Genomic DNA, 14033 nt, shown 5'->3' on the forward strand with positions numbered 1-14033 from the left:
GGACTGGATAGAGCATCTGTTTGCACATCTGAAACATGCCTTATTTCTAATACTGTGGAAAGCTGATTTATGATGATGATGGTTTTAAATATGAAGTATACTGTAGCCTGTTCTTGTGATGATTGTAGTTCAGGGGGAGGTCACATACCTGTGTAATGTACTGACACCATTTGAATTTTGAGAACAAAACAATCTGGAACTCATTAAAGTGCATTTGATACTTTAGCTGTTGTGATGGTCGTCCCCTAGGAATTATTCTGAGCTCATTCACGAGTGGCTGTGTCACAGCTTTTAAACGCTAAGGTTAAAGCGGTGGTTAGCGCTCACCTCTCCAGTCGTGCCACCAGGGGGCCTTAGTAATCTGTTTCACTTGTATCCAAACCAAACCGGTGATGTCAGGTGCTGCTTTGAGAATTTCTTGTGGATAAATTGGAACTGACAAAAGCTGGAGCACAGAGATTATCACTGAGGCTGTGTCTGATGCTTTGTATGCTTAGAACACGGTGCTTGGTCGTTGTTGCCTGAGGTGTTCAGATTGATTCAACAACTGCCAAATGATCTTCCATACAGTGCTTCTTGGAGATGTTATCCCTGAACAGCAGTGTTAGATATGGCAGATTCTCAGGATCTGAACACAAAGCATCCTCTGTGAAAGAAAGAGTTCTGCAGACAGATGAGCTGTTGATGGCCCCTATGCCTTACCACTGTAGATACAGAGCTTTAGTGTTGCCATGTACTGCAGCTACAGTGAGGGGTGAATCACTGGTTTAACACTTACATGGCTCTTCATGAAAAACTTGAAAGTCAGCAGAAGTTTACGAAGCCCACAGTTGTAACAATCTGAAATAGCTCCTTAGCTAGTCTGTCTGCATAGCATGACCTAGTGCAGTTGCAACTGCCAGAAAGGGTGCTTAAAATGTGACACTGAACCAGCTTAGCATAGGGCATGTAAGAATGAAGTATCCACCTTGTACAGGAATAAGGCATACTAATTGCTGCTGTCCTGAATAACATCAGAATGGATGAAGATTTGAAATAATAGCACCTTCTGGAAAGCGACTGGGTTTGTTCTCTGTTCTCCTGAGGATCATTCACTTGAATTCCTGTTGTTGGTTTGTTTTTTTTTTTCCCCTTGGTAAGTGGTATAAACATTTTGGAGGTTTCAACTTCCTCTTGCAGCCTCTGTTAGTTACTTGACATAAGTGAAATATTCACCTTGCAAAACACAGGTAAAAGCAGACATTCAGCAGAAGGGATTCTTAGCTCCTTGCCAGCCCTGAATTTCACAGCAGGCTCTGTTTTGCAGCTGTATTTTGTCACGCTGGCTAGCAGTGGAAGATTCTGCCAGCTTGTAGCAGAATGCAACTCAATGGCAAATGCTTCCACTTCTGCTCGTTTGCTGGCAGCTTATGTACTTGAACATGCTTTGCCAACATGATTTCTATCAAAACTAGGATTGATTTTTCAGAGTTTTGAGGACAGTAACATCAGTGGTCTTCATATCTAGTCTGCCCATTGGTGATCAGCTGTACAACTCAGAAGCTGCAGAGTGTGAGTTGTTATAGAAGCAAGAGCTCTGCAGTAAGAGGTGGAAGGTACTGATGACTGTAAGCAGTGTTGGGATGAGAAGCAGCACACAAATATTGATTGCATGACCTTTAAATGGAGAAATCGTTACTGAAGCGCTGAGTGCTGTTTGTGAGCTGACCTCCTGTAGGCGCTCTCTCTCCAGGAATGCTGCATTGTTTATGGATGCTACAGCTTGAAAAAGGCTGTGAACTCAATCAAGGTGCTGGTGGTCTGGCAGCAGGGTGAATGTCTTGTAAACACGTGGGCTGTGTGGCTATTCTGAATATATTGCTGACTTATAGGCTGCACAGTGTGTGCTGGCTTTGGGGGAGTGAGATGCAATGCCTTGGCAGTAGCAATGCCACAGCAGGAATGGTCTCAGGACATCTGAAGGCAAATTTGAAGGTAGAGGTAATTGCTTTTATTAAACTAAAACAGTGGTAAAAATAGACAACCGTAAAGGAATACAGCCCTTGATATTGAAACAGAAGCAGCAGCAAGTCTCAAACCAAAATATAACTTCAGAATCACTGCTCTGCCTCAAATAAGACATGCTTGGAGGAGCAGATGTTTCTGGGCAGTGCTGCAAAACAGGAGGTTGTTCTGACACCCATTCAGGGAGTTGCTGCTATTTCATCTGTGTTAGATGAAAGAAAGGACAGCAACACCCCAATCCTTGCTGTGTTTGTGGAAGGAAAAGACATGCTCTGGAACAAGCCTAACACGCCACAGGTCAGAGGCCAGCTGGCATACATGCTCTCAGATCTGCTTTGCTGAGTTTGCAGTGCGTGCAGAACGGAATCTGGACTTTGGATAAGGCAATAATAAATGCTAACTTGCATGTGTGATAAGACTTCTGTCTATTGCACTTCTACTGTTAGTTCTTGCATAGACTGGTACCCAGTGCAATTAAAGAAGCTATAGGGGAGTGTTTGTTTTCCACATTGTTTTTTTTCTCATGGGTTTTGCTCGCTCTTACCAAAAACTTGAAGGTGCAATCCTCCTTCTGTAGCTCTAACAGATCCCTATCATTATGCTGCTTTAGGTCCACAACAAATTGTTCCATACCAAGAAGCTGTTTCCTATTTGATTAAGAGGCAGTCTGAGGGGAACTGCAGAATGTGACCATCTTTCTATCAAAATTCTCCAGTCCTAATCTGGAGTGACCATGTTTCCTAACACCACTGTTTTAACCTTTCAACTTATTTCACCCCGATGATAGTGCTTGCTAAGAATAAGTGACAATTGTGTTTGCTGTTTAAAATACAGGCATCTATCTACAGAGTGCCCAGAGCTGGCAATACTGGGCAATGCCAGTTTGAAGTGAGTGAGCATCTGAGCTGTGCGGTGCATGCTGGTGGGATTGATTATTAATGGAAGGCTTGGATATGTTTCTGAATGCCACAGCTAATTCCAGAAGTTACTGTCTTGCAAGTTGTCAGTGCTGTGAACTAAGACGAGTTGATATCACATAGACGCAGCATGTTTGAAAGAGTCCAGTAATAAACTAGGAAGGGTAGAAGTTGATAGAACAGAAATACAGCAAAAGAAGACTGATTTTTTTTTTCCCTCTCATTCACAAGTATAAGCACCTTTAAACTCAGATAAGTGCTCTATAGATTAACTAGTATTCAGCTGTTGACTTAAAGAGCAAATAATGTCTCTCCACCCTAGGTGTGAGTCGGTCTCCTTTACAAAATGAGCTTATATTTCCACTGGAAGGGGCATATCTGTCAAAACTGAAACACAACATGGGTGGTTTTCTAGAATAGTAACATAGAGCTTTTGTGTTAAGCGTCACTGCAGTAGTATTTTAGCTTTCATTTCCTTTTCTGTCTGTGGCTTCAGGATGTTTGTTTGTTCCCAGTGCTTGTACATTTATTTGTCAAGGTCTGGCCCTCTTGCCACTCGGTAGAACTGATTCATCTCTTAACAACCATGTTGCCATCCAGTTTTAGAGCAATCCTTTGCTCTATCAAGAGTACATGACAGTGTACAGAGGGGTTTTGAAAACTTCGGTGTGTCCTGCCTCTGTTTGCAAACCTTCCAATACGTGAGACTGTTCACAAAAATGGAGAAGCTGTTGAAAAGTTTAATGTGGTCAATAAGCATGGGCCTGAGGAGAAGACACCTTGCAGTCCTGGTACCTCTGGTCCAAATACTCAAGCTCAGTAAGTCTAAGAAAGCAGTGATATGAAAAACAGCCTGAACGTGGAATCGGTGGCTCAGCAGCTCCCTTCTGCAATAGTCCTTGTGTTAGCAAAGATTATTGTAGCTCCAACTACTGCCACTGCAGTGAGAAGTTCCTTATTGTCGTGAAGCCCAAAGTCCTGACAAATTGGGATGTTGTATAATCTCTGCCCATTGGATTCTAAGTCACACATTTTTTCTGTTTGCAAGTCTGGATTGCCTCGGGCAGGTAATTCCACACCCTGACAAGCATCAAAATGACACTGCTTAGCTGCCATAGCCAGAGACACCTTGCTCATCTCCACCCAAGAGTGCAAGACATGGTGTTCCCCACATAGCAGTGCTGGGAGGAGAAGGCACGCGGCTCTTCTGAATTGAGCTCTGAATCAGAAACGTATGCCCACTACTTCAGTGTACTTGGTATTTATAACTTTGACTATGTAGCTGCAGTGAATTTGCAATGTGTCCTAAGCCAGCGAGTTCTTGGTGGTCAGAGAAAGAGCTGAGCCTTGATGTTGAGTCTCTGTAGTGCAATGCTGCAGTAGGTCCAATAACCAATGAAAACGAGAAAAACTTTTTTGTTCCAGAATACAAAATGTACTCCTTTAAGTCTGTCCTTCTCTTTAAAGTTTCTCCTCTCACTTTTAGCTAGATTTAGTCTGGGAGGGATCTGGGAGTCGCTGTGACGGGCAGCACATTAACAACGTTTTTCTGCAAGTTACGAGAACCTCAACAGCTGCCGCATCATTTGGATGAACGATCCCAAAGCTCTGCAGCGGGATATCGGCGATGCGTGATGCCCCCGGCTGGCTGTGTGCAGTAAGGACGTTGGCTGCAGGGAGGCGTGCAGCCAAGAGGCAAAGCGAAACCATCTGGCCCAGGAGCCATCTCCTCTTTACACGCTTCACTACGTCCCTGTGCGTGTGAGGGCTGCCCTGTCAGCTGCAGAGATTTGCAGCCATGTGAGGAAAACCGTGAGCTGAAGCGTTTGTGACAAGGGGTTGGTGTGAGCTGTAGGGCCCTGGTACAGCCCCAAACCCCCTTCTGTTACATCCATCGCCTGGGGCACGTTTTGCTGAGTATAACTGCTGAGTTCTCTGAAGCTGCCAGACTCGAGAACTTCCTGCCGGCAACTAGCTGACTTGTTACCCCATTCCAGAAGCTGGTTTTGGGTTGAACCCAGCCTGAGCTGGACACAGCTTCTTGAGCTTGTATTTTCTATCTACTGGAAGGAAAAAAGAAAACAAAAACAAAAACACAATGAGGCAAGACAACTTCTTCCTCCTCATAAAACTCCCTATGTTCACATTTTTGGGCAGATGTGAAGGAAATCATCTTGTCCTTTGGCATCTCCCAAAGGGTCAGCCCACAAAGTGCCGAGGATCAATTTGTCTCCAAGATCAGCTCGATTTCTGGCTGGGAGCTCACCTTGAGATAGCCATCTGATAGAAACAAAGATAGAAATTCCCAGCCAGGTCAGTTGCCACCTCAAGAGTTATAAAGACATTATTGGAAAGAATTTTTCTTTTTAACAGACAAATGAAATCTTACAAGTAATTTTGAGCTTCAGTGTTTGTTCTTTTTTCTTCTGCAGGAGAGAAGCTGGAGAAGGCTCTTCGATGTTGAAGTTATTATTAAGCTAATGGAGCCAGATGAAGCTATTCCCATGTTTTACAGTGAGCTCTGGTTATGAACACGTTTCCCTGAAAATTTTCTCTCCAGGGAGAGGATGTGAAATACCCACTCGAACAATGAAGAAATGGGACTTTATAAACAGAATAATGAAACTGGCACTGTCCCAAGCCCAAGTGAATTAACACAGCTGCAACAAAAATACATTGGAAGAGTTTTAAAGGTCGTCTGCCATACTGTTGTGATGCAGTTAACATCTCTGCAGACAAAAATATCAGTTTCTTATTTTTTCCTTTTTAGGCATAGATCTCTTGTTATTGTAAAGCACTTTTCATACAGAGCTTTCCAAAACAATCGTCCTGAGACACTTTCCCACAATCTGTCTTTTGAGCAGCCCTGATGTTTTATCTGGAAAAGGCAGAAAGTAAAATTGGTTCACTTTGTTCCAAGGGGAAATTTGTTCTGTGTGAGAAAGATGTGCGGTTCCGGCAGGTTTATAAATCCCACATCTCTACCAGCAGGAATCTCCGGCCCAGCAACAAGGAGAGACACTGCTGGTAACTAATTAACACACCACTATTATCTGCGTCCTCCTTTGGCAACTTCTGCAAAGAGCGAATCCGAAAGGACGAATTACATCCCAGTGTTAATTGCATTGCAATTTCTGGTTTGCAGTTTGTATTTGGGGGAAACCAAATTAAAGGCAGGACTTGAAACTGACTTTGGGTTTGCACAAATGCCACCTCCAGCCTGTCCTTTTCCCTGCTGAACCAGCATGGCACGTAACTTTGTGTCTGCTCAGGAACCCAAGCGTGCAATGGAGCATTTTGGTTTCCAAAATAGTCACTGTAAGTTCCTCCTTCTGCAGAGCTGATGCACATGTTTACTCACGTGCGCCTTCCCGCTGCTGCTCCCTGACGTGCCCTTGCTCAGCAGGAAGCACCTCTCATCACAGAATAGATGGCTGAAGCCATTAGGAAAACACAAGTGTTAAAGTTAGATCTACACTTAATTATTTTGTTAATTAGGAGTCCAAGTGCTTTGCAGAACCTATGGTACAGAAGCATCAGGCCTATGAGGTTTTTGCCACTGAGTGTGGATGCGTTCTCTCTGGCTGCACCCTCATGTGCAAGCAGGGTTTGTCCATTTTGTGCAGCAAAGCATGCAATGTCCTGAGTCAGAGGGGCCCATAAGGGTCACTGAGTCCAACTCCAGGCTCCAGAATGGACCACCCAAAATTCAGGCCCTATGAAACAGCACAGCCTTTGTGAGATTTCAATCCACAGTAAGCGTTGTTAAATCTAGAACTTTAAAGCTGGAAATACAACAGCAACTGTACCAGCAAGTGTAGTCAGTGCAGCTGTGGAAATACTGTTCAACTTGTATAACAAATAGCACACTCATGGTGAACATGAAATGAAAGGGACATAGCAAGCATCAGCTTCGCTTGGAAACAAGTTCAGGAAGCAAAAACTGGCACAGAGCACAAGGCCACATAGGAAGCTTTAACAGCAGACCCTGCACAAATCCACCACGTGTTGCAGAAAAGGAAAATCCCAAAGCAGAGTTTGATAAAAATATAATGCAATTATGTACATGGCTTGGAAGAGAAACAAGTAAGATAAAGCTTTTGTAGGACAAGAGGAAGAATAAGGTCAGAATTATCATTAAAATGTGAACTGCAAAACCCAACGTAAACATGTTTTTCAGAATGCCTTTCTCTAGAAGAAAAAATACTAGAAATAATGCTCCAGGAAACAGCCCAAGCCAAATCCCAGCAGCGAGAGATACCTATTGCCTGTGTCCAGCTGCCATCAGTCTGCATGCAGACCATCAGCACAGGACGGCTGGCTTGCCCCGGCAAGGACCTGGAGCAGGGCTGCGGGCAGAGACACTCCTACACCCATGGAGCGGGCACAACTGGTGCTACTGCTGCAGAAAGGGATCGGTAATTCACAAGATAACAAACCACGCGTAAGAAAAAGAACCAGGGCATAAAACTTTACGAGCAGAGCCTTTTTGCTGACAGCACAGGTGGAGACAGGTAACGAGAAGTGCACCGGGATCCGATAAGAGCGAGCACAGCCCCAGGTTGCGCGTGGAGAGGCTCTCCGAGCGGGGACGCGGGGCACAGCCCGGATCCGAGGTCCCGGAGCGCTGAGCTGAGCTCCGCCCGCCGCTGCCGCGCTGACTCAGCCGCGGGAGGGCCCGGAGGGCGCCCCGGCCCCGCGGGCGTGGCGGAGCGGGCGGGCAGCCCACCGCCCCCGGGGCCATAAAGAGCCGCGGCCGCAGCCCGCCCCAGCGACTTGGCTGCGAGCTGTGCCGGCAGCATGACGGCCATCGGGGCGCAGGTACGGCCGGGCGGGGGGAAGGCGGGAGGGGCCGGCAGGGTGCGGTACTTGTTGCCCCGACGGGGGGCTCTTGCTCCGGGCGGACTTCTCGGGTTTCCCCGTTCTCGGTACTGGTTCCCGTTGGTGGGGCTGCTTGGGATCTTCAGCGGCACCGTGGACATCCTTGGTGGGATTCAGTGTGCAGTGTTCTAGAGCAGAGCCCCAAACCCGGGGGTGCAGAGCCAGGCTTAGAGCTGCCAGCTCCCAGCCATCATCCTCTGCCCTCCTGGGGGCTCTTTGCTCACCCAGTCCTGCCAGGAGGCAGCTCAGTGTGGGACAAGGCATGCAAAGCTGGGTCCTGGCATGCAAGCACCCCTGGTGATGCCAGGGAGCCTGAAGGGCAGCGTCGCCTTCTTATGCCTTAGTGCAACCTGTCACTACGTTGTGGCATGGTGTGGCCAACCTATGGCACTTTGACCACTGGCATTGTTCCTATAAATCCCCGAACTTCATCCGTCTGGCCTCATTTCAGCTTAATGCAGCTCTCATAACTCTCACTTTGCTCCTTCCCTTCCTCCCCCTCAGGCACCGAGGCTGCTGGCACACAGGAGGCCCCAGAAAGCTTTCTTTGAGACCTTCATCCGGAGCCTGATCATCCTGTGCTTGGCCATCGCTGTGGTCCTCTCATCCATCTCTGTCTGTGACGGCCGCTGGCTCTTGACAAAGGGAGAGCTCTTTGGCCTGTGGCACTTCTGTGCCATCGGCAATGACAGCGCCCCACGGTGTGTCACTGACCTGCGCCTGGCGCATGTGGAAGGACTCAATGTGGGCATGATCCTCATCCGCAGCACGGTGTCCTCTGCCGTGGCCGTGGCTATCTTTGGACTGGAGCTCCTCATGGTCTCCCAAGTCTGCGAAGATGCTAGCTCAAGAAGGAAGTGGTCCATGGGCTCGGTGCTCATCCTCGGCTCGTTTCTACTGTCAGCCACTGGGGTTCTGAGCTTCCTGATCCTCATGAAGGATCATCTCACCTTCACAGGCTTCACGCTGACATACTGGTGTGAGTTCATTGCCGCCTTCCTCTTCTTCCTCAACGGGATCAGCGGGCTCCACATCAACAGCATAACGCACCCCCAAAACGGAGCAGGGAAGATTTAGGTGCAAAGGGTATGCTCTGCCACTGCATAATCAGCTTTGCCAATTAGACTGGAAGAAAAGGGAGCCTAATGAAGTTTGAAAAGGACACGGTGCCTTACGTTGCATGAGCAGCATGGCAGGCACGGACTAGGGCTGGCTGCCGGCGGCACGTGGCTCTCTGGAAGGGTGAACAGAGTAGGAAACCTCCACTGAGCATGCCAAGGGCAGCAGGCTGTAGCCTACACCGGCGGGCACAGCCCTGGGCCTTACCCAGCCTGTGCTGCTGTGGTGCAGTACTGCTGGGCTTTTCCCCACACTCTAGAGCTCACATGTGATCCAGCTCCAGTGTACCTCATGGCTTTGTTATATCTCAGGGATGTGCTTGTGCCTGGCTGTGCGTACTGGCACAGCTTACTGAAAATCTTTGCTGGGTCCTGCTCCTTCTTTTCTATTCTGAAAGAGAAGGCGTGCAGACCTCAACCTGATCCCGTGTTGCGTGCTGCTGCATTCTCTGCATCTGTCCTATCTATAGATTGGTGGCCACCCCACAGCCCCATATATAGTTTGCTGTGATGGGACTTTGCTCATCCTGGGTTCTTTTCTAACTCCCTGGTTGGGTGGGCACTGTGGCTGGGCAGGCCACGTCCTGTCATACACCAGTTTGCTGGGATGTTTCAATCATCAGACTCGATATGCAATGAGCTCATCCTCTAGGCGAGTCTTCTATCATGTTTCTTCTGGGCAGAGAGAATGTAGGTCCTCCTGGTCAGAACAAGCCCTTGATTAACCTTGGAGGAAGAGATGATTAGAGGAGCTCTGACCTGCTGCAGCTGGTGGAAGTCCATGGAGGCTGGTCGCTCCCTGACAGTGCCCCAGTTAATCCCTGAAACTTCTGCAGCTTTGAAGTTCCCCATGTTGTCTGATGAAGACCTCAGCAAAAGACCTCGTTGTTTTTTTGCTCCAAATGCATTCAGCCTTTCCCACGTACACTGTTGTTGACTCTGAGATAAATGTGCTCAGAGTATTTGAGGGCCTCTGATTGAATGGCGTCTGTATCTGCTGCTAGAACAGCTTGTATTTCATTTTAGGACAAGTGATTCTATGTGTTTTTATCTCTGTAGTTTGATAGCTGTTGAGCAAGATTCTTACTTTCCATGCAATTGAACCCTATTTTATACCTGAGACAAAAACATTACAGCAGGAAGGCCATGGGAGGCACAAATGAGCAGCTTCGAGTTGGAACTGTTTGTAAGCAGTCCCAAGCCTTAGGACTTCTTCTGGGTTCTTGCCCCAGAGTTGGCAAGGTCGAGTCCCAGGTGGCTGCACCCCATGGTTATAGGGTGGCTGAATGGCTGAAGTCACTGTGCACCAGTTCTGGGGTGCCTGTGCTGGGCAGGATAATCCCCCCTGTCCAGAAACCTGGGTGTGTCCTCACTGAATGCCTTCCTGGTGGCATTTGCTATTAGAACTGTCTGTGGGACGCTGCCTGCGGCCCTGGTCCTGGGGAAGGGTGCAGTGTGCCCCAGCTGGTGCCTTATGCCTCGTAGGGGGAGACAAATGTCAATTGGCCTTTATGTTCTTGCAAGACTTTTTGCAATTGAGAGTGATCTGAAGATGCCCTCTGCTCCCTGCAGAAGAGCTCTTTTGTTGGGGGTAGGAATCCTCAAGGGAAAATACCAAAACTTTTTTTTCTGACTGGTTATAATACTGCTTGACTTAGCAGTGCAGGGTGAATGTGCATTTTGGTGGCAAAACACTACGAAACAGGGCTGATTGTCTCACAGCTGTCCTTACACACAGCAACCTGCAGAGCAGTTGGTGACTGTTCATTTTCTGAAGCCTGTGGAAGCGCTGAGCAATAATCCTGAACTTTGTTTAATAAATGTCTTTGAAATAACGGAATTGTCATTCCCTCTTTATAGCTAGAAGTTGGAATGCAGGTTTAAGGGCTGGGAGGGGTGAGCAGGGCTAATGTAGCATCCAGGCACAGTTCTGTGTGTTTACTCAGGAAACATATCAGCCTGATGCTTTGCTGAGCTCCCCCAGAAGGAGATGTGGCTGCACAGCCATTGAACACCCCTTTCCATTCCCCTCCGTCTCAAACACCAACCCACGCAGCCTTCTTGCTTGTATTATGAAACGAGGAGAGGTCGGCTGTGTTTTGTGGGAGACAGAGATAACCTCACAGGCCTGAATGACTTCCTGCTGCATGTGGTATGTTTACCAGCTAAAGAGCTCCTTCCTGTGTCCTCTGTTTCCCTTTTCCCACACCGCACCCTGTGTCTAGAGCATCCTCCTTCTTTCTCCAGCTGTGCTCATTTGGCCCAGAGAAGTGGTAACTGAGTACAGATGTATTCACATAGGTTTTATCTAAGGCTTGCAGTGCTAATAGGTTTAGCTAAATGCAAGGAATATAAGTTTCCAGCATCACCACTGCATTGCTTTATGTAATCTCAAGCAAGTTAATTATCACCTGGTGCTGTCCTGATGGGAGAGGCCATTGATCTATCTTGTAAGGTTTAGTATCTCTTAAAAGCAAAGCAATGAACACTGCCTCCTTTTAATGAGCTGTTCTGACTTTCTGTGTTTCCAATTTTAATTGGGAACTTGTGCACAAAACGTTGCTTGCAGATAAGAATGAAGAAATGATGGTCTAAGCCATACCAGCTAGGAATGTATCCTGGACTGCTAGTGCCACTTTGATTTTCAGCCCACATCAGCTATGTGGGCTGTGTGTTGAGGGATACCTGGTTTGTGGGCTGAGCATTGTTTGGCTTTGTGTTCTCTGGAGAACCCTTGCCTGGATTTCCCTTCCCAGTGCTGAGTAGGTAGAGGCCCTTCTAACCCGTCTCCTTCATGTGGTTTCACTTGTTTTCCAGCCAGGGCTCCAACCCCTGTGAACTGGCACAACCCCTCTTCTGAAACAGTTCACTGCAGCTCCCTCAGTGCTCAGCGAAACATTGTGCAACTCACTGCAAAGCAGTACTGCTTTTTGGCTTCTGACAGTTCTGTTGGGAACTTCCTTGTTGCTGTGTTGGGAGGAAAAAAAAAATCATCAATCGCTTCCTCTTAAATTCAGCCTTACGTTTCACTGTGCTGCTGTTAGGGCTGAAGGAGCTGCTGCCTGTGGAGCTGCACAGCCTCTTGAGTGACTTAGAGTGAATAGCCAGAAGTTGTTACAGGCTTTGCACCAGCATCCTAGGAGGATGTTAAACTGCTTGCCTGAAAGAGGGCACGCTGATAACAAATGCCTTCTGTGCACTGAATACTGAGGAGCAAGTGTTGAGAAGGGGAAAATCAGTGAATGCAGAATATGGAGTTCATGCTCAGCCTTTGTGTTGGTAATTTCAGGGCATTGAAGCTGGAGTCTTTGTGCTCTGAACCCAAATGGTGGTTTTTATCTCTTGGTTTTTGCATTGCTCACTGAAATTTACTTCCCTGTTACTGTTCATTTATGTGCAGTCATCTCAGAGATCCCATAGATCAGTGTCTCTTCTTTCCTGTTCATAGAATTATGGAATCTGGAAGAGACCTCTAAAATCACCCAGTCCAACTGCTGACCCATTGTAGCAGAAATGCTAAGTCACACTTGAAGCAGTGATTGAGCACCTGGTGGGATTGCAGGGCCAACCCAGGGGAGCTCAGGTGCAAGCAGTGCACTGAGTGACCAGAAGGGGTGGAGCCAGGATCCTTCCTATCCCTTCATTTAAGGGTTGGCAGCAAAGGTGAGGGTATTTTGCTGTAGATCCCTGCCTACTAAAGGCCTTCTAAAGGTAAGCTAATTTTTCTTCCTTTGTTTTTGCTGCTGCTGCATTTGGGTTTGTCCCCACTGGCTGCAGCCTAAGACTGCCAACCTACTGTTATTGCTGTGCTTTCTATCACATTATAGCATTTCACCCACTCCCACTATGCTCACTGACCACATTCCTCAGTGCCACATCTTCATGGTTCTTGAACACCTGCTGGGTCAGTCACTCCACCACCTCCCTGGGCAGCCTGTGCCAGTGCATCACCATTCTTTCTGAGAAGAAAGTTTTCCTAATAACCGACTTTGAGATTCTCTGGTACAACTTAAGACCATTACCACTCATCTATTAGTGCGGCTCATCACAGAGATCCCCAGTAGGGGAGAATGCTTTTACATTGTCCATGCAGAAGGTTGGTGAGGTGCCACCACCTACTGTGCAGTGCCAGGGATGGGGCCACCCGCTTCTGGCTCCTGCCATCATGGATCTGCTCTTCCCAAAGCTCTGAGGACTGCCAACACCAGCTGATATCAGTGAGGTTTTATGGAGATGCAGTTCTCCATCTCCATCCAACCTTGTGCCATCACTGCTGGGCCAGGCTCTAGGATAGCAAATAATTGCATCAGAACTGCAAAATTACACCTGATTAGATCTCTGGATACGTATTTCTTCATTCCAGAAGACGGCACTTATGTTTAAAACAAGCAGCTGCTCTGGCTTGAGTTGCAAATATTCAATTCTCAGACAGGGAATGTAGAGGTTGTTTCACTCTGCTTGGTCATATTGCAGCTTTTCTGGGCTAGTGAGAAAATAAGGCTAATGGTTGTCTCTTTTTGGACACATCTGTCTTAGAAAATGACCTGGGACTGAGTAAAAGCCTCAGAACTAGAAGGGTTTACTTGACTTCAGAAAGTCAGTGAGAAGCAGGAGCTTTTACCTTTAAGTGGGGTCTCACTTCTCACTCACAGGACTGATCTAGTTTCTGCTGTTCCTTCCACTCATTTCGGCTGAGTTTTAAAGGACAAAGTTGACACAAATCCTTGCTGTTTTCAAGCTTAAAATTAATTCCTGGAAACCAGTTCACCCCTTTATATTTGATTTTTTTTTTTTCCCCCTCTGCTTTTGAGGACGCCCAGCTCTCCCATTGCTGCAGGTGACCTGTTTTGGCAAAGCAGTTGGGGAATGCCTCTTGTCAGCACTTGGCAGAGCTGTGTCTGTTTTGATGATGTCTTATGTGTGACCACCAGCAGGGAGAAAGTGACAGATGGAATTTCGTTCATTCATCTTTGCCCTCAAGGAATGCCTGGTAAGGACTGCCTCGAAGGGGTAAAGATACAGAAACAAATAGCAGACCTGACTGCATTGGTAGCTGAATTCTTTTATCTTTTTGAGGCTCAAACAAGGGCAATTTTCATGGCCACTCTTGGTC

General features: G+C 47.2%; 1 protein-coding gene across 1 annotated transcript; it reads left to right on the forward strand.

The window, feature by feature from the left end:
- Positions 1-7721: 7721 nt before the first annotated feature.
- Positions 7722-8879, forward strand: TMEM37 (transmembrane protein 37; the record flags this gene model as incomplete). Its single annotated transcript, XM_079539124.1, has 2 exons — positions 7722-7742; positions 8307-8879. 2 exons carry the CDS (start codon positions 7722-7724, stop codon positions 8877-8879), a joined length of 594 nt encoding a protein of 197 aa, XP_079395250.1.
- Positions 8880-14033: the final 5154 nt, after the last annotated feature.

The sequence above is a fragment of the Tetrao urogallus genome (assembly GCF_951394365.1).
Source record: "Tetrao urogallus genome assembly, chromosome: 8".
Taxonomy (NCBI): Eukaryota; Metazoa; Chordata; class Aves; order Galliformes; family Phasianidae; genus Tetrao; species Tetrao urogallus.